Source organism: Meriones unguiculatus, chromosome 18 (assembly GCF_030254825.1).
Source record: "Meriones unguiculatus strain TT.TT164.6M chromosome 18, Bangor_MerUng_6.1, whole genome shotgun sequence".
In the NCBI taxonomy this organism is placed as follows: Eukaryota; Metazoa; Chordata; class Mammalia; order Rodentia; family Muridae; genus Meriones; species Meriones unguiculatus.
Window position 1 is genome coordinate 54,490,500 of NC_083365.1, and position 20,943 is coordinate 54,511,442.

General features: G+C 41.6%; 1 protein-coding gene across 1 annotated transcript; it reads right to left on the reverse strand.

Annotated features, from left to right (window-relative positions):
- Positions 1–250: 250 nt before the first annotated feature.
- Serpinb5 (serpin family B member 5) lies at positions 251–20,407 on the reverse strand. The gene is made up of 7 exons (XM_021652402.2): positions 20,298–20,407; positions 11,832–12,006; positions 9,838–9,975; positions 7,005–7,122; positions 6,016–6,158; positions 3,330–3,497; positions 251–2,003 (listed from the first exon to the last, which is right to left on the reverse strand). The coding sequence occupies exons 2-7, from the start codon at positions 11,997–11,999 to the stop codon at positions 1,611–1,613; spliced, it is 1,128 nt and encodes a 375-aa protein (XP_021508077.1). The 5' UTR covers positions 12,000–12,006; positions 20,298–20,407; the 3' UTR covers positions 251–1,610.
- Between the last annotated feature and the right edge of the window lie 536 nt (positions 20,408–20,943).

Here is a 20,943-nt window from a genome sequence, read left to right on the forward strand (position 1 = left end):
ATGATTCTGACACCATCCTGGTCTTCTCTTTGTTGGAATAAACAGATCAAATAAGCAATGGCAAGAAAGAAGAATAACAAGGACATGACTCATTTGTATTCTTTTTAGTTCACGTTAACCACCTCTGCACGGGGATTTACATATATAAATGTTTATAATAAATAGATGTCTTGATTCTATTTCAAGATTGTAATTCTAAACCAATAGAGAAAGAACAAGGCATATAATTTAATAATATTTTATTGTCAATAGCACAGAAAAAGGTCACCATTGAACCTTTGGAAGAAAAAGAACCTTATTTACAATAAATGGCAAGAAATTTGATAAGGGGAGACATATAAGAAAAGCTTCCACAAATACTTCCTTTTTGGTAGTGAATTTAAAAATTGGGTTGTTGCAACATAGCTAACTTATCAGAACCATTTTATAAGTTATTTGTGTAAATTACAAACTGCTACCTGAAAAAGCTAGATTTTTATACGGAAAAAAAACCATATGCTGAAGCATTGTAGGTGCTGAAATAGTTTTGTTTGTGTTTTCTGAAGGTTTGGGATCCTTCCCTTTCCCACTGTTACATTAGACAACGAGAAAAGGTCCTTCAACGACCACAAAACTCTTATCATCACGAGAATCCCTATAGATGTTAAGTTGTTGGTGTTGGAGGTGTTAGGAACCTTGTGATCTGGTTAGAAGCCCTGCCAGCAACAGCATCACCCAAATGACCAGGTAGAACTGCCAGGAAAAATATGAAAACCAATTTCTGTAAAAGCTGAGCTTTCCCCTAGGGTCCTGGTCTTCAGTTAAAATAGGCCCAAAATTCTTTATTCAACACTCCAAGAGTGAGAATGTTCTGCAAATTGTTTCCATAAACTGACAAATTTCTCATTTTTCAGAAAAATTTGATTACTTGTGAACTATCTTTATGTACCCATTTTGTGTGAATAATCTATATTTATGGAAGAAATACTAAGGTTTTGACTTATAGGGTCATATTCCAGAACCTATATGTGGAGTTTTTAATATATAGTATTTACAACGTGTCATCTTTCTAACGTCTCCCCTTAAGATCTTGAAAATAAAAAAAAATAAAAAAAAAAATAAACTGCTTCTCAGGGTTTAACATGAAGACATGTGGACTTACAGCATTGTGCCATGTACACAAATTTCACTGGAAAAGGGTAATTTTGTGGGCCTTATACTCTAGAGTGCATTAAAGCTTTAAAAGAGTAAAAGTGTCTATGACATTCTTTATCTCAGTGAAGGCAAAGTCCTGAGAATAATGTCCTCCACATCAACTTTTCAGGAATTCCTCTCTTGAAGACTGCATTTTTGTCCATAGCTCTAGATGCTTTGACAAATAAAGAACACATATTTTCTAATGTGGCTCCCTTTCATTGCAAGTATGTGCTATTTGTTTTGACAAAAGAAAACAAAGAGGGATTGGAAAAGAAGTGTCTGTTAGTGTGAAGGCTACAGATGACAAGTATCAACGGCTTCCTGATTCAGCAAAATTAACAATTTATTGTTTAGAAAGTGATTGTCTGGATAAAAAGTTGACAGAGATATGCAACTACAGACAAGTTACCTGAGACTTGGCAAGGCCCTGCCACTTAAGGAGAACAGAATTTGCCAAAGAAAATGATGTTTCGTGTTTTGTTGTGTCTAATGAGATAAATAAATGGGTGGTCGGCATTGAATTCATCCTTGTGCTGTAAGATTCGGGATCCTGGCACCTCGATGGACTCTCCACCATCTTCAGTTATTTCTAGGCACACTCTGTGAATCACATTTGATAGGGACACTCCCTTGGTCTCTGACATTCCAGAGAAATCAGATGTGTTTTCATCGAAGAGATTTTTTAGCCCGAGGCTTTCGAGACTAGCCTTGGGATCAATGGTCTTTTCCACCTTGAACTTGGGGAGCGAGAGCTTGACTTTGGCGTTGGCCATGGTGCTGGGATTGGTCCACTGCAACAGCGTGTCAGGACTGAGTTGCTTTTCAATCTGAACGATGAAAGGAAAAGCACTTAAGTTTACTTACTTCTCTTCTGATTGTTAAAAACAAACAAACAAACAAACAAACTACCTTGATTAAAAATTAGAAAGTGTTCATTTAGGTCCAGTTCTAAAGAACCTAAATCAGTCTTAATCTGAAGATACACGGGCACTGAGACAACATCCTCATATAAGCTCTCCAGCCACCCAGGTTTCACTTTCCCACCCTGTAAGAAGGCTTTCTTCTCAGTAACATTTATGAGAACATGGTTTTTATCTCTCAAGTCATAAAGTAGTTTTTCAGAAACACATGTAGCTTGTGATGTCACATATGCAAGAGTGAAGTGAATGTAAAATTAGAAACTTTCCTATAGATCTCCTTCCTGTTTGCTATAATTTCTCTACAAAGGAGTTCATATTGTGCATGATCTAGGCATACCGTCAAAGTTAATTAAAAGCTATTCTTTCTCTTTTTTTTATAATGGGAACTTAAACTAGCTATGATTCACTCTTTAAGGTCACAAATGATAAGTGCAACTACTTCAACTGGTTTAAAAGATAGATGTGCAACTAAGCATAAAATAACTTAGTCATAAAACTCTTCATGGAGCAAATGGAATTAAATTGCTCCTTGACCTTCCCACAAATGCCACCAAGAATGACAGTCACTAACTGCTGCTGCTAACACAGAACCGTACTGTACATCTGTTATTGCACTGGTGCAAATGAAAGCTGAAGGGCAAGGTAATCACAAACCGCTGCAAATACATTTTTTAAAATGGGGAAGGAACAAGTTATTCTTTTATTAAACTACAACAATTACTTTTCAATCAATATTCTCACTTTTGCTTGGTGCATATCACTAGGATCAAAGTAATCATCATAGTTAACTAGTTCTTCAACTGATGGAATGTCCGTTCCCCACTTGAGCATAGATCAAGAACCCATTTTCCAGTGGGATCAATATTTTGGTCTTCAGATCATAGATTGATCATGTAGCCATGGATTGCTCACACTCTGGCTCCCTTCCTCCCTGGTAAACAAGAGCATGGTAGTAATTTCTAATCCATAAGGAAGTTATAAAAACTAAATAAGAAAGCTATTTGAAGAATTTAATAGACATCTTGGTCCATTGTAAATGACAAGTAAATATTGGCTGTTTTTCACTTTAAAGAATAAAAGACACAGAATGGACCTCAAAACCTTTGAAGATGACTGAGCTGAGGTGTTGAGGCAGGGCTTTGGTGAGTTCTTCTGAACCCTACAGGGCCCTATCCTCACACTGCCTTTCCTATATTGGGGTTCTCTTGTGTAAGTGCCCAGCTGCCTCCTGACCTTCTCCAGGCCCGTGGACTCATCCTCCACATCCTTGGGGAGCACGATGAGCATGCTGAGGTGCTTGTTCTGGAAAGGAAGCTCTATGATCTTAGAGTTGATGTCATCAATGTTGCCCAAACAGAATGTAGCCTCGAGATTCATCATCTGTACTGGTTTGGTATCTGTCTGTTAAAAAGGAAATTTTTGAAAGGGTTAATTTTCAATGTATAAAATAATACATAAGTACACACACATATACAAATACATATATACAAACATAGATATGGATTTAGGTGATAAAAAGACAGATACATAAATAAAGATAGAAATGATCATGAAGAAAGGAATACACAAACTTCTCTTGTGGCTTTGGAGAATTATGTATGGCACATGCAGGAGAATCCACACTGTCTGCATCCTGGGACGCTCTTATGAGGGAAAGAGCATGAAAGGGAGGGGGAGAGAAAAATGTATAAAATTATTTTCAAACTATCTTTCTAAGATCTATATGAAACATAAGCAAATTTCTCAGTTAGATTTGGGTTCAACCCCCATCAAATGAATAGAAATATTACAAAATCTGAAAAAAAAATCTAAAAATTCAAAACCACTTCTGGTCTCACACTGTTTGACAAAAGGTGCAAAACTTGTAGATCTGAACATAATTTTTCAGAATAGGCATTACGTTAAGCTCCTACTATAACTTCATCACCATAGTCCAGCCTCTAAGGGAGACACTGACGGACATCTGAAACTGTCAGCACTATCACTCAAAACACGGAATGACTGGCAAATGTAGTTCAAATGACACAGCAAAAAAATAATACATCCTGTATTTAGAAGTGTTTTCCCATGCAGCTCAGATTCAGGTTTAATGGCTTATTAGGTAGACACTGAAATACCATGACATCAAACCCCAATAATTCTGTTCAGGGTCTAGGCTGTCAGGCTCTGATGTTACCTGGCTTTATGATTTAATAGCTAGAATAAAGGAATAGCACATTTCTGCCTTTCCTTTCAGAAACATGCTTTAGCACTTTTGCAAATACAGAAACTACAAATCTTAATATGATCAGAGTCCAAGTTCCACCAACTGACATTCCATAAAGTGATCCTGGGGATTTCATAAGAGACACCATCAGCCACATGTTGCCAGCCCTTCCCGGAGAGGAACATCAACCATCAATCAAACCATCAATCAACTTAGCTTTCTCATCTTGACATGTCTAGTAGTGGGATGATCCCGACCCCTGGAAAACGCAGAGGCTGTAAAATACATGCTGCCCCAGCCCTTAATGAAAGACAACACTAAGAATGTCCAGAGCCATGTAAAATTCTGTGTGTGCACTATGCAGTGTCTGAAGTGTCTAATGTGTGTGGCAGTTGTCACAGACACACGTCTTGTGTGCAGCCAGTCCTGCCCTGACCAGCCAGTTAGTCCACTGCAGTCAAGAGACTCAGGGAAAGAAAGTAGGAGGATCATCTGCCCCCAATCCAGAACCCTGTGAGATTTCGAATCTATTAGGAGCAATAACAGCATTTTTCCCTCCCCAAGAAACTGTACAGTCGCAGACTTCTGTGTTTTATCTGACACTGACTTTTGGGATGAGGCTGTGGCTCATTTTGTGGAATACGTGCCTCGCATGCAAAGCTCTGGCTTGAATCCCCAGCAATACATAAAGCAAGTGTGGTGTGCATGCCTATAATCTCAGCATTAGCGAGGTAGGAACGGGAGAATGAGAGGGTCAAAGTCATTTGGGTATATAGTACAAGTTAGAGTCTACACAGTACTGTCTTAAAACATTTCTTAAACTAACCTTTGAAAATTGATTACTCACAAAAAAAAATGCAGAGCACTTATCTGTAAGACACTGAGATGAAAAAGACAAGGTCCCTGCCCTTCTAAAGTCCATGCATTAATAGAGGAATTAGGAAAGCAAATTTGTCTTAAGAAAAATTACCTTTGGGGTGAGTGGAGTATGAGCACAAAATGGATGCAGGGGAAAGCCTACTACTATTATTCTGCTAAAGAACATAGCAATAAAATTACTCCTAATGACATATTGCTATACTCACACATCAGGGCATTACTCAGCCATCATCGGAGAATTCTCATCTTGAAGTAGATGGTAATTAAGAAAGAAACCCACAGTTGGACAATCTGTAGAGAGTGAGAGCCTTCAGAGCACTCCACCCTAAGTGTCTCTACCTAACCTCTCCCTTCAAGGTCAGAGGTCTATCCAGAAGAAGAGGCAGAAAGATTATAAAAACCAGAAGTAGTGGGTGACTCCAACAAAGTAGCATCTTCAAGAAAGAAAGAAAGAAAGAAAGAAAGAAAGAAAGAAAGAAAGAAAGAAAGAAAGAAAGAAAGAAAGAAAGAAAGAAAGAAAGAAAGAAAGAAGAAGAGAGAAAGAAGAGAGAGAAAGAAAGAAGAGAGGTGGGATAGGGATAAATGTATTATATTGTCAGGTAAGTAAGAAAAATGAGAACAAAGTGAAGTTACTGAGTCAGGAACCAATTCCTAAGTGGTCAGCCCTTCCCAATAATCCAGAGGACTCCACTTTGCTTTGTCTGATTTCTTTTTTTTTTTTTTCCTTTATCCTCTGATTTCTGTACATCTTTATTTTCCCCACAGAGATGCATTCCTCTGTTGTGTTCTACTGACATGACTTGGAATCTGCTTCCTACTTTATGCTGCACATACCTTGTTGACTCTGAACGGACATTCTTTTGTTTCTGACTCAGGAAATTTCTTCATCCACTTTCCAACAAAGTAGGCGGCGTTGACCACAAGGATTTTCGTCTGGTCACTTATATTGTTCTCTGATAAAATGTTCTCAAAGTGGCCTGCGAATGATTATAGGAAACCACATTAGCAGTTATTCATCTAAATATCCTGCGGCTGCATGCTCGTTCAGCCCAGCAGTGTATCCCCCCATAGCCAGCAGTGACTGCCAATCCCTTCATAACTGCTTTCTATTTCCCAACAGGCTCCCCATCTACAAACATCATAAACACATCTGTAGGAAAGGAGATCTAGTCACTGATTGCTCCAAACCATCTTAGTTCCAATTTTTTTCCTGGCAAGGAAGACATCTCATGGGGACTTTTAACGGGGGGAGGTGAAGGAAGGGCAGCGAGCACCGAGAGGGCACCGTGGGAAGCAAGGATGGACTCTGCGACTCAGCAGCAGCCTGAATAGTTGTGGGGCTGAGGACAAACTTCCACTATGATTGCTAGGTTTGGCTTTGTTCTAGATTTACATTTGCCTAAAACTCTTTGTCCCTTTTCATTTTTGATAAAGTTGTAAAAGTTTTTTAGTTAGAAGTAGATTATTGGTTAGAAGTAGATCATCTTTCCATTTCCAGACTTAAAAGCCTGGCTTCATTATTTGCCAAAACCCACAGTATAAAAAGAACAGCTGGGCCTCTACCAGGGCGTGTGGTAACTTGTCAGTGGGCAGGGAAAAGCGCACTGACAACAATGCACCATTTGCCAAGCAATGAGCTGATACAGGACTGCCCAGAAACTCAAGTTGTTGACAAGGCTTGATGAGCAAAGAATTTAGCTAGGTACTAAAAATATCTAAGGAAGCTTCCAGATGTTCAGTATTTTTAAGGTTGGAGCAAGGATTCTTAAGCAGGGAGAGCCTCTTGACTTGGCCGTATATAGCAAGCAATAAAGGGTGCTTACCATCTGTGAGCTCCTTAATGGAGCTGTTAATTTGACCTTTCGTTTCTTCCAGTTTATCTTTGAAGTCAACAGTTTCCAATTCATTTGCGTATGGTCTTTTTGTAGAACTGATAAATTCCTGCAAAACATCCAGTTCACAAAGTCACAATGCTCTTTGGAAATGCACACAGAGCCAATGCAGAATTACACCAAGCTAAGAAACAGATTCATTAAATATCTATTACTATACATACATTTTCGAAATTGGTCAGACTACATGAAGCCTCATGTAGAAATAAGTATTTTCTTTGTATTAGACGTTTTGGTTCTTCACTTATAAAGCATATCAATTATTAAATTATCAACTGGATATCAGCTTCATCAAAAACAAAAGAAATATTATATTAAATATATATAATTATACTATGAATCCCAGTTATTTAAAAAATATTTACTTATATTAGTATATACTTAATGTAAGTATATAGTTGAGGGTTTAATCTAAAACATGCCTCAGCCACTTAGGGTTTGAACACTTAATTCTAAGCTTATGACACTATTTTGAGACTTTCTATAAAATTTGGGAAACAGAGCCTAACTGGAGGAAATATGTCACTGGGATCCCTGAGGATAATATTATCTCCGGCCATTTCCTGTCACTCTGTACTTCCTGGTCCTTGGTGCTGTGAACAGCTATCTTCTGCTACATACTCCTACTGCTGTTTCTGCCCAAGCAAATGCTAAAAAGCAGCCATGGGGTAAACCCTGTGAAACTTGGATCCCAAATAAATCTTTATTTCATTAAGTTGTTTCTGGATGGTATTTTATCACAGCAGCAAAAACAAAAAACTGAATGCAACATATATTATAAATAAACAATGAAAAGGAAACCTTTATCCTCGCTGAAATAAATGAATATTCTTTAGAATTCTGGCAGTCAAAATGTGATCCAAAGATCAGGAATCAACCATTATCTAAGATATTGTTGGAATGAACTCTTAGGCCTCTTGACATCCTTAGACTGGTCATCTTAGCAAGATTTCTCAGAGTTTCATTTCTGCATTCAAGTGTGAAACATAGGGCTGTAACAAAAACAGTATCATGTCTGTGTCTAATTCTAATTCATGTTTATACGCAAATCCTACCCCCTCTGATCTTGATGCAGGGGATCTGAGGCCACAGATTTAGGCTTTCAACAAATATTTGAGTGGTTTAGATTCAGGTGATGATCCTCAGAGCATATTTGTTTGTACTATTAACTAGTACATTTGTTAGTATTACATAGTAGGAGAAACAAGAAAAGACAGAAAAAGAAGAGGAGAAAGGAAGGAAAAGGGCAAGAGGAGGAAAGGAAGGAGGGGAGGGGAGGGGAGAGAGGAAAAAGGGAAAGGGGAAAGAGAAGAATGGGAAGGGGAAAGGAAGGGAAGGAAAAGGAGAGAAGAGGAAATAAAAGGGAAAAGAAAGGAAGGGAGGGGTGGGAGAGGGAAGGGAAAGGAGGTAAGGGGAAAGGAGGAAAAGATAAATGAAAAAGGAAAAGAAAAGAAAGGCCTAAGCTCCTAGTTTGGTAGGAATAATTCTAACTGTGGGATGCAAGTCCAACCAATCTAACAGGACTTGAATGCCATGTCACTCTGTCTCTGAATTCCTTCACAGTAGCAACAGTCTTAGCCAATTAACTTAGCTCCAGTTAATTGAAACTCAACTTTGGACTGACTGAGGTGGCCAGCACTACCTAAAAACATCAGAAAGACTGTAAGGTAAAGAGCCTCCACTGACACTGCCAAAGACAAAAGTCTTTAAGTATCACTCAGGGAGATTTTGAAATGTTTCCAGGACCAGCTTAAACTCACATCTCAATTTTCTTTAATTTCCCAAGTGACAACTGGAACAAAATTAGTTGTGCCTATGTGTCTTCAAGCCACAAGAGTTAATTCTCGACAATATCTAATAACTTAGTTCCCAAAGATCTTACACAAAAACAAATACTGAATGTAGAACATTGTCATGCATGGCTTGGCAATCTAGAAGCTTGAAATTCTGACCACAGAAACAGAATCTGAGTCAGCCCTACATTACCAGAGAAGGAAGCATCCTATAATGAAGAATTTTGGTTATGTGTTTAAATAGAGATTTAAAAACTAGTATTCAAAAAAGAGGACGGGGAGGGGAGCGGAGCATGAGCCACCAAGTCCAACCTTTAATCCCAGCACTCAGGAGGCAGAGGCAATCAGATCTCTATGAGTCTGAGACCAGCCTGGTCTACAAAGAGAGTCCAGGACAGCCAGGACTAAACTCTGTAGTCTCACAAGAGTGGATCAAAATGTTTTGCATATGCCTGCTTCAAGAAATAACTTGGCTTAAATGACTACAGCATTTGTCCAAATGTCCATCCTGGGAATACAACATCGATTCACATCTAATGGAAACTGATCGTTTGTAGTGGTTATTTTCTTACTGATTCTAAAATATACCTGGGCCATTTTTAAAAAATGAACTGGGAAGTTTAAGACGTCATCAGGCCATGTGTTTCACTGAATAAGGAGGGGGCTTGTTGAAAGTTGTCTTGAGCCCTTATGGAGATCCATTTATCAGACCGTTGGACCTTCCATTATCCCTTCTCTCCGAAGAACTGGGGAAGGGTCATGTTAACACTTGATGGGCAAGGGGTACACACTTCTCTGTATTCTGAGCCAGATGTGACTACCGTTTCATCCCCCAACATTCAACAGCTGCAGTAGCCTCATATTATAGCTGACACTGCAGAGAGGAAGTGCACTGGAACAAGGTGTGGGTCCAGCAGTGTGAAATGCCCCTCCTGGGGAGAAGTCCCATCCTGCTGTCATAAACAACTTACTGTAGAAGGGTTCAGAGATTTGTCCACGTAGAGTCGCTTGATTAGTTTCAAAGAGTAAAAGGAACTGAGCTTGTTAACATCAGAAGTGACTGTTTGGAATCCAAAGGGTACATCTTTGACATTCTCAAAATGAAGGACCTGTTAAGAGAAAAAAAAAATCCATTATTTAAAAAAAAATGTTTGGGGAATTAGAGAGTTAAAGCACTTGCCCTGCAAGCATGAGGACCTGAATTGTATCCCCAAACTCCATGATTTGAAAAAATTTCATCTGTAGGTCCTCAGTAAAGAATGAGGTGTAGAAAGCATGTCCCTGATGTGCCAGGATTTGGGCTGGGTCCATCGCACTCAGTCTTATGCAGGTAAGCAAAGCTACTGTGAGTTCATGAATATCCTGACCATGAAAAGTCCAGAGGTTTGCAACTCACAGAACTCCTCCCATCCTCCATCTCTTACATTCCTCTGCCTCCTCTTGCACATTTCCTGAGCCTGGGTGTTGTGAGGGCAAGAGGGGTCAAGAAAGATGTCGAATTTAGGGCTGAGCACTCAGCCTCTTATTCTCGGAACGTTGACCAGTTATGCATCTCAGCATTGACTGCTGCCCGCTGCAACAGGGGCCTTCTCCAACCAGAACTGCAAGAAAACACTGGTACCTTCCCCATGCCTTAGTGGATGGCTTTACACCTATAAAAATATAGTCACCATTGATTGGATTAAATGAATTATAAAAAAAAAAAAAAAACAAACATGATGCTGGGAAAAAGTCATGTTGCAGGAGGATTTAAAGGGAGCTAGAGGAGTGAATGGGGATGGACGTGACCAAGTTTCACCGTATACATATATTTATGTTCTCAATAATTAAGAAAAGTTAATATTGCTAAAGGCCCAGGTGAGCTGGCAAAGACAAATAGGTCACATGCAGTGAAATAGCTTCCTGTAGTTGAGGCATGGACTCCATGCCTACTTCTGCTGCCTCAGTCCTTCTGGAAAAAGAGATGAGAAGTGAAGAGTGCAATCTGGTTTACAGCACAGAGAGATGAGGAGTTCACGTGGGAAAATGCAGCTCCTCTCCCAGGACCGAACCAGTCACTTTTACCTCACTCCATTTCCCATCCTGACCAAGTTGATGTTTAAGAGTCATAATTTTAAGGATACTGGTCAAGGTGAACCAAATTTTAAATACTGATGGATTTGTAAAAAGAAAAGTTTTTTTTTCCCTTTAAACTTTACATCAATCTGCATAAGGGAAAAGAAACAGAAATTAGAAGTGCACCTACCATCTAATAGCTTACAAGGTCTCAAAACAGCAAGCAATGAAGCCATCCAACTTGAGAGTAAGAAACTCTGAAACATCTATATACATATGTATGTGTTTGCATAGGAAACTTTACTTTAGTCCATGCCTTTAGTCCTTTACTTTAGTCCATACTTTAATCAAGCCCCCAGGGTTCCAAAACATATGTGCATGTGGTTTATTTTATTTATCTATCCTAGTTTGAAGACAGATCATTTAAAATTGTTACTTCTGAGACTGCATATACTCTAGGGTAGAAGGTAATTGGGTTAGCATCTTAATATTAAGTTTGGTGTTCTAAATAAATTTTGTTTGGAGGAGCAGTGCTTTGTTCTCTGAATGTAGGGCAGGGGGCAGGGGATCGCTTTTCCCCATTTACTAAGTAAACTACTAAGTCATTTTGATTGATCTTCAACTATCTCAGGTGAGAGATGTTGCGTGCTGTGCTGACAGCCACAGGTGACTGAAAGAAACACCTGTCAGGTCCCAATGATCTCCATCCCAATCTAGTACATGTTCTAAATATAGGTTCTGCTACCAATAAATGTATGTCATTTCTTAGGAAAGATTAAAGGTGCTCTGTGAAAATGATAGCTCTCTGTCCTGAATAGTTCCGGCCATACTTTTACTTTTACTTAGGCACTGACTATGAATTCTGATAACTATCCCCATTCAACATCAAAACAAGGCATGGGCAGCTTACCTGTGAAATTTCATTTGCTGTGTTGCCTTTGGCACCTACTTGAGCAAGCGAGAGGGAAGTGGAGAGGCATATTGGAGAAAAGAGAACATTTCCTGCTGGCTCCTTTTCGGCTAGTTGTTTGAAGAAGTCAACAGCAAAAGCTGAATTTGCCAGCCTTAGAGCGTCCATCGTAGGCCTAGAACCAAGCACAAGACCTAATGTATTCCCAGCTCCATCCCGCCAAGAGCAGTAAGAACTCTACTTCAATAAAGCAACAATCTTTCAGCAAATTCTGTTAGAAGCCTTGAGTGAATTCCAAAAGAAAAGCAGCCATGAAGAAACCTCTCAAATGTCCTGAGACATCTGGTGTCTTCTGTGTGTGCTGTTCTCCAGAGCATCATCACATTCTGCTCAGCCACCGCAGCCAGCATCAAGAGCCCAGCCGTGGTGTCACTTCCTCAGTAAGTGACCTGACCGACTGACGCATTAGTAAAACTCACTTCACTTTAAGATCGTATATTTCATATCTATTTTGGTTAATCACACAAAATCACTATCTGTACATCAAAAAAGCAATTGTAGCATCTGTGTGTGCTTCTTTTTAATATTTATTAAGTGTATAATTTTGTCCTCAAAAAAAAAAGATAGACTGAATTCCTAATGCTTAATATCTATGACTGTAACATTGTTTGGAAATAGAGTCTCTGCCATGGTAGTTAAAATAGGCTCATACTGAAGGTTGTTGGGGACTAATCCAATGTGACAAGTGTCCTTATAAGAACAGGAAAGAAAATACAGAAACAGATATACAAAGAGGAAAGATAACCTGCACTCACATAGAGAAAGCAAACCATTACATATCTTGGGCAGGATGTGCACCCCAGGGTCAGAGACAATTTTATTACTCAAGGTCAATACTTCTTTAGCCAGGACCCACAGTATGTAAGAGTCAAGTGCACAGACAGGATTACAATTTGCCTTAATAGCAGAGTGCAAGCAATCATATGAAAGAAGGAGGAATTAGTAAGACCTGGAGAGGACAGGAGATCCACAAGGACCAAATATATCTGGGCACAGGGGTCTTTTCTGAGACTGATTCTCCAGCCAAGCACCATGCATGGATATAACCTAGAACTCCTGCACAGATGTAGCCCATGGCAGCTCGGTATCTAAGTGGATTCCCTAGAAAGGGGAACAGGGACTGTCTCTGACATGAACTCAGGGGCTGGCTCTTTGATCACCTCCACCTGAGGGAGAAGCAGCCTTGCTAGGCCACAGAGAAGGACATTGTAGCCAGTACTGATGAGAACTGATAAACTAGGGTCAGATGGAAGGGGAGGAGGACCTCCCCTATCAGTGGACTTAGAGAGGGTCAGGGAGGAGAGGGCAGGCATTTATACTTCTGTTTGAAGCCAGATATTTCTCCTTCTATTGAGCAGGGTCAGGATAAGACATGACATCGTCGCCCTTGCCTAGAGCCCAACTAGTATTAAGGGCATAAAAAGCAGCAGGGGCTCCTGCTGTGGATGTCTGGAGAGTTCTAAGCCCTCTGCCCACCACCATGGAGACTTTTCGCTCCATGTTTAAGAAATGGAAATATATGTGAGACTTTCAGAACAAGAGGTCAGGCTTCCTTTAGCAGCATACTTAACCCTGACAATACTGAGTTCACCACAACCACAACTCAACATGAGTGTCAACGAGCGGGAAGTGATGAACGGTTTACCCACCAAAGAGAGAAACCTACACTCAGATCCCTGCAAACTTTTCAATACTTCATCCGGGAAGAGCGTCAAAGTCTAAGAAAATGTTCGCTCTGCCTTTCATCGACTACAGCATGCTGAGGGACATTTAGGCTGAATCTCTGTACGTAGCGACTCATTCAACTTTTAAGACTGCTAATTACAAAGTTTATCAGTGCTGTATTGCAATGTGAGGCTTGGATCCAGGTTTGGGTTGGAAACTGTAAATTGATGCCCACTTGACAAGTGGCACAGTTGCTATCAAGCAGAGCTTGCCTTCCACAGAGAACCTTCTTCTGCATGGTGGCCTCAGCACTTGCAGTCCAAATCCATCTGTCCGCCTGAAAGCTGGCTCCTTTATCAGAAAACCGTCCTTGGCTCTAGAAAACGGTAGCAGCCCTTAGTATCTGAAGTCCCCTCTACAGCACTGTTGTCTGGCACAGCCCAGAGGTGTCACACGTGAAGTCCATATATTCATGGAAAGTGCTGTAATGGTGTGATTGTTACTTAATTTTCACTGTGAACATATATAATTTAGAATCACCATGGAAGCGAATCTCTGAACACACCTAGGGTGGTTTCTAGATTAGATTAATTGAGGTAGAGAGCGACCGTAACTGAGGCTTGGCGCTGTTCTAGGGGCAGAGTCCCAGCTGAACAAGAAAGGGAAAGCATACAGAGCAGAGCCATCAGCCACTGTTTCCTGACTATGGACTTAAAGTGACCAGTGCCCTCTGTCCCTGCTGTTGTTTGCCTCACGTGTTTTGTCACACAACTAGACAAGTGGCAAGCAGCCAGAGATTAAGAAATGGACAAAATACCACATGGAAAACCACGTCGGTGGGTGTGTGATTTGTTCCGAGTAACCTGAAAGCACCGTAAAGCTGGTGTTGTCTGAGGTAGCTTGACAGAGGACTTGGAGTCAGCCATCTGACACCTCCCTATGTTGTAAGACAAGAATTTAGGCAAATCTCAGACATGCTGGCAGTAACGCCCAGAAAAAAAAAAAAAAGTGTGCAGTTCCTACACAAGCCATTTGCACAAGCAAATTCTATCTTAAAACTTTTAAATGGTACATCAGAGATGAGCAAGCCCCATGCTATAACTTTACATGTCAAAGAGCTCGCACTCAAAATACTAAAAATCAGTTCCATTTTTATCATCTTTTTATAGGATTGTCTTCTTTCATTTTTATGAAAATCCAAGAATTATTTTTAAAGATATTCTATCTTAGTCTAACACAGAAAAAACTGCACCTTTGAAAACCACTTAGGAGTTTTAAAGTAACTTTCATCTTAACAAGAAGGTCAAATAATAATTTGGCTAGGGCATGGCCCCACTAATTGGTTATACAATGTCAACCTGGTCAGCTCTGAAATCATAATCATGCAAGCCACACTGAGTAGACTCAGCAGGATGTATTTATAAATATACATGAAAATGATCAAAAAGAAACTGAATTTGAGAGATAGCAGGAGAAATATAGAGGGGTTGGATGGAGGAAAGGGAGAGGAGAAACGATGTGATTATACTTTAATTATTTCTTTTAATTATTAAGAAAAACGAAAACTAAAAGTCAAGAGACCTGTCCCTTCAATTCCTTGCTGAGGTATTGTATAATCATAAACCTTCAAAGTGGAACGTAATCTTGCAGCAGGATCTAGTCTGGCCCCACCTCTTCATTTTGCAAATGACTGAATGGGAGGAAGATGTACTGATTCTCCCAGGCCACCCACGCAGGGAGGGAGGTAGCAGGGCCAAACCTAGAATTCATTTCTTCCGACTCCCAGCCCAGGCCCTTCCCACCACACAGACTTCACCTTTCTTCATAACTGGGGTTTTGCTGGCATTTGTTTTTTTCTGAAGTTTCTCAAGTTCCTCAAATCCTACCTAAATGATCCCCTTCAGAGATACCAAGATATCCTCTGTGTGTAGGAGGGATGTTGTTTTGGTTTGGGTTTTGCTGCTGTTTATTCAGTTGGTTGGTTTTAATGATGCTGAACATTTTCCCCTAAGATTTTGCCACTTAAAGGAACTCCAGCTCTGCTTTCTGCCTCTGATGTTTCAAGCTCTCAATGTTTCATAAGGTGTGAACACCTAAGTCAAGCAAGGCAGAAGTCGCCTTTGGTAATCTCTAGGCAGGCCCTGGGGAGATGGCTAATAGGTTGAAAGCCCTGACTGCTCTTGCAGAGGAACCAGGTTTGACTCCCAGCACGCACAGGGTGGCTCACAAACATCTGTATCTCCAGTTCCAGAGAATCTAATGACCCCTACAGGCACTGCGTGCATGTGGTACACAGACATACATACATGAAGGGAAAACACTCATACACATAAAATAAAAATAAATAACTAGAGACAATTGATTAAAAAAAGGAATCCCAAATACACATATCCAAGCTTCTGCCTCAGCTGCTTGTTCTCAGCCAGTGGCATAAACGTGATAGCAGAGTGTACTTGTTACCATGGGGATTCAGCAACACCTCACCCCTAGAGGAAATCTCAGGGACACCTGAGCACTGCCATCTAAGTGAGTCACCACTAAAAGGATAAGAAGGACTTAGTCAGACAAAAGGTGGGTTGCAGAGAGAACAGAAACAAATGAGTGGGCCCACACATATCTGTGGGTGTAAGGATGCAGTTTCAAATGTAGGAAGGAATTAGGCTAGTCTAGCGACATAGTGAGAGCAGGTACTTTTCTAAGGTCCATGACTCCACTCGCTCTGGGAAGCTGGCTAGGTTTCCAGAACCAGGCCTGCTTTCTCTCCTGCTCAGGGACCTTAGGTCCGGTTCCACAGTTGCTGCTTATCCCTGACACGGAATGCCAGTTACTGCAGCTTCTGCACACCTTTCCATGCTGGTAATTGTGGTCCTTCACAGGGGCTGCAGCTGGATAGGACTTTCTAACAGCTTCCCTCCCTTGGCAGCTTACATAGTGTTTCTGGAAGCATGGAGGCTAGACTGCAGACAGGAGGCTCTCAGATCAGAGCCAGCTCGAGTTTCCAAGTCATGTATCCTAGCTGTGTAATGCCTTCGACAACAGGATCCATCCCCAACCCTCACAGGCAGCAGGGAGCTAAACCAGCTCTCTATGTTGTTCTGACAGTTGCTTGGGCTACTAGTACTGGACTTTTTCTTCGTCTGTGGTTCCTGTGAGGAACACTGTCAGCCTAAGTGGCTTAGCTTCTTTTAAGATAAATAAATGATTCATAGATAGATAGATAGATAGATAGATAGATAGGTAGATAGATAGATGGTAGATAGATAAATGTGTGTATATATGTATATATACACAGTTATATGTATTGTATATAATTTTAAGTTAATGTAAAATAATATAATTCCTTGAGAGCTTATCAAATAACTTTGTTGTTATTTGTCCCTTGTCCCTCTTATTAACTTCCGTCTCCCCTCCCCAGCTGGATCCTCATCGAAAAAGCCTCTCCTTATGGACAGTGGAGGAATCCTCACAGCTAGTTACCACAGGGACTCAGCAACACCTCACCCCTAGAGGGAACCTCAGGGACACCTGAGCACTGCCATCTAAGGGAGTCACACAAAAAGGATAAGAAAGGCTTATGCACAACTGGACACTACGCACAGACCAGCAGGTCATGAAAAACCTAGACCCAAGAAACATCTGCATCTCAGCTCCTGTATCTGTGACTCAGGGAACAGTTTTGGGAAAGGGATGGAAAGACTGTAAGATTCAGAATACCAGGAAGCCTGTCATGAAGCAGTCTTTCCTGGAAATGGCTGCATAAGCAGAACCACGGCACTATCAATGGAGCACTAACATGGAAGGGGGAAACTTTTGAGAGGTTCAACAGCTAGACGACAAACTATAAATGGCTATTGACTGTTAGGAGAAGGAGAATTAGTCCTTCCCAGGGATGAGCCCCTTTATTCCACCCAACATCAAGTGGTCAGCTTTTAAAGGACACACACACACACACAGACACACAACCGACCCAGCAGGTTCTATTTAAATACAAATGCACACGCACCATATACAGACAGACAGGCATATATATGTGAGGGTGTGTGTGTGTGTGTGTGTGTGTGTGTGTGTGTGTGTGTAACAAATACAGTCAAAGAAATAGAAGCTATCAACTTAACAGTGTAGGTTGTGAGAGGGACTTGAGGAGGGGTAAGGGTAACTGGGAGGAGCTGAAAGCAGGAAAGGGAGGAGAAAATGATGTAATTCTATTCCAGTTAAAAATAAAACACATGCAGTAGGATGACTGAGGAAAGCTCACTTCTCCGGACTGATAGCTTAGAATGTTCTTTATATAAACATTCCCCCCAGTATATAAAGTGCCCAAGCCTGTGGTCAGTCTGAAGAGATAAAGGTCCCACTGGGCAGGGTGATTATATACCCCACTTCGCCTGAGTCAGTCCTGGTTTACGACTGTTGTCCGGCATGGTCTCGGTTAAATGATCCAGGTGTATCCTATCAGCAGACTATCTGCCACACTCATCTCATACGCAGACATGTGAACTCACACACACACACACACACACACAGAGGCAGAGGCAGAGGGGCGGAGACTATGTGCATGGTTTTTCTTCATTCCATAAAAACTAAATTTTGCCAGGCCTGATAGCGCATGCCATAATACAAAAACCAAGAAGGCTGAGGCAGAAGGATTGCCACGACTGCCAGGAGTTCAAGGCCAGCCTGCCCTGAATAGTATGTGCTAGACCAGCTTGTGGGTCTACATAATGAGATGGTGCCTTAAGAAACAAAAAGTTTAATTTTCAGCATTAGAGTTCTATGGATATGCTACTGTAGTCTAGCTTGCCTCATTGTACAGACTGGAGACTTGATTTAAAACCTCTCTCAGGTGTTTATTTACTCATTCATTCATTTATTCATTCATTCACTATTGAATTGAAGACTGAATCTAGGGCCTTATGCATACTAGGCCATTGCTCTAACACAGAGCTATGACCCCAGTCTGTTTTGTTTTGTTTTGTTTTTTAACCTTTTATTTTAAAGCAAGGTCCTCCTATGTTGCCCAGGCTGGCCTTAAACTCTTTACCTCACCCAAGAAGGCCTTTATAAAGTGGCCATTCTCCTGCCTCAGCCTCCCAAGAGGCTGGAATCACAGGTTTGTGTCACCAAGCCCATCTCCCTTGGTGCTTTGATGTGAGTGGTCCTTGGGCAATAATACAACCCAAAGCTGAAGAACACGGCCTCTAGGGTTCACTAGGAGGAGAAAATTTGGTACCAGATTTTTTTTTAAATGTCAGACTTTCTAGTGCCTTTGGTGTGATACAATGCGTAGAGGATAATTAAAGTGATTTGGGCAATGCATCTGGAAAGTGTCTTGCTGTCAGGAAAATACCACGAAGGCATCAGCAAAGGAGCTAGTCTCTGTCTGTCCCAACCGTGGTAGTGACTGCCTTGCCTCATACAGTCTCAGCCGCCATGGCTGCACCTGGCTCCTTGAAGCCTGAGCTTAGCTGCTGACCCGCCGAGTGGCTGCCAGGCGATGCCTGACCAGGCCACACCTGGAGAGCCCAAACTGCTGAGACTGCACACTCCCAAGGGAGCCCCGAGCCCCGAGCGACTGAAGTGGCACCCGAGAGCAGCGGTGGGAAGCACAAGTACAAAGGTGCTGACTCACTTTCCACAGCCCCTTTCTGCTAGGCTTCCTCCTCCCGCCCATCCAGGAACTCCACGCTTGCACTTACTTGGAGGTCACGGATGCTTGTGATGCGATTTTGTTAAAGGTCCTCTCGGGATGAGGAGGCGGTGAAAGCAAATGTTCTGAGAACGTTTGCCATGAAATCAGGCCTCATTGTCAGCCTGAAAGCCTCCTTCCATTTAAGCCACTGCAAGCTGTGTGGCTTCAGACACCGCTTTGCTGCTGAGCCTTTCTCCAGCCTGAGCAGCTGAGCAAAAACTGGTCATGGTCCCCCAGTTCTGAGATCCAACTTGGGTAAATGAAACAACCTAGTGTGCTAAATGGAGTTTCCAGTATCAAATGTTTGAAAGAGGCCATAAAACTATTATTGTTGTTGTTGCTGTTGTTGTTATTCCTGGTTCATTATTATTATTATTATTATTATTATTATTATTATTATTATTATTACAGCCCATCAGGAAGAGACACTAAGCCAGCATATCTCAACTGTTCAAGAATTTAGGTTGTACAGAGGGGATACAAAGTGAATAAACTGTAATTAATAAAAATGATTTTATAAAAAAAATTTAGGTTGTACATGATTTTTTTCAAGGTTGCTGAATCTAATAGGAGCAAAGAGGAGTGATTTCTGCTAGAAAGCGGGCGTCTGACAATGAACACTGATCTAATGTTTAAAACCAGCATCAATTTCAGCCCCACAGTGCCCCCTAGGAAGGTAAGCCCCAGCTCCCATCTTCTCAACCTTCCCCAGGCCTTAAGTACCACATCCTTTCAAAGGCCTGCACCTCAGGGTCATCCTGCATTCTATCCTGGGGCAGGAAATCTCAGTCTTCCCGGAATCACTCTGCAACTCACACCACTGTCACTCAGGCCCCTTGTCCCGTGTAGGTGGCTACGTGATGACGGTTCTCCTAGAGCCACTTTGGGCGAACAAAGGCCTTGAGAGCTGGGACTTAGGCCCATCACACTGAAGCCGGCTACCCTTGACAAAACCCGAATACTTTCTTCAGCATTCGGAGTCAGCCATGTAACTATTTCGTGACTTGTCCTGAAGAAGGAATTCACCAGCCCTGCCACCCCGCTCTGCTTACCTTGAGTTGCAGGTATCCCGGAAAAGGCGCTGCAATGTGTCAAAAAGGCCAGCACCGAGTGGCAGTGAAAGCTGTGCTCCGTGGGGCTCACCTGTGGCCACACCTAGGCCTCCCATCCTGGCCCCGCCCAGCCCACGCGGCCCCTCCGCTGAGCTCTTACTCATGACTCTTGGCAGCCTGCGCAAGATTAGGAGACATGATTCAGGCCGAACTTGCTGCTGCTGTCTGCACAGTTTCTGCTGGCCTGCGACAAGCACGGGCAGGAAGGGTCGTCGGTGGATCCTGCCCTGAGCTAAGCACATGCCTGTTTAAGAAAATAAAGGCAAGGAACACTACCTGCCAAGCCAGCACCAGAAAGTGAATGGGAGGAAATAAGAATAGAATAGATGGTGTTAAAAAGAAAATACTACAAACTTCTAACTCTGACCTCCATCTTCCCCGTGCAGAGTGCCGTCGCTCGTTCTGATAACATACACAGCGTTGCAGGCAAAACATGAAATATCAAAATGAGGAGGAGAGGCAGTTTAATAGAATAACAGCCGCGGAAGTGTCTTAATAGAGGACACAGCTTTGCTCTGAAACGTTTTAGGGGTGCCTGATTTCACAGTTCCAGGTCTCCTGCCTCTCCTTAATCCTCGGGATCTGT

What these genes read in the sequence shown, in the direction of transcription:
- Serpinb5 (XM_021652402.2), bottom strand. Translation starts at nt 11,999, where the DNA reads ATGGACGCTCTAAGGCTGGCAAATTCAGCTTTTGCTGTTGACTTCTTC. An exon ending in CAGCAAATGAAATTTCACAG is followed by an intron (nt 9,976 to 11,831) that starts GTAAGCTGCCCA and finishes TTCTCTTAACAG; the next exon opens with GTCCTTCATTTTGAGAATGT. An exon ending in GTCCGTTCAGAGTCAACAAG is followed by an intron (nt 3,498 to 6,015) that starts GTATGTGCAGCA and finishes CCTTTTTAACAG; the next exon opens with ACAGATACCAAACCAGTACA.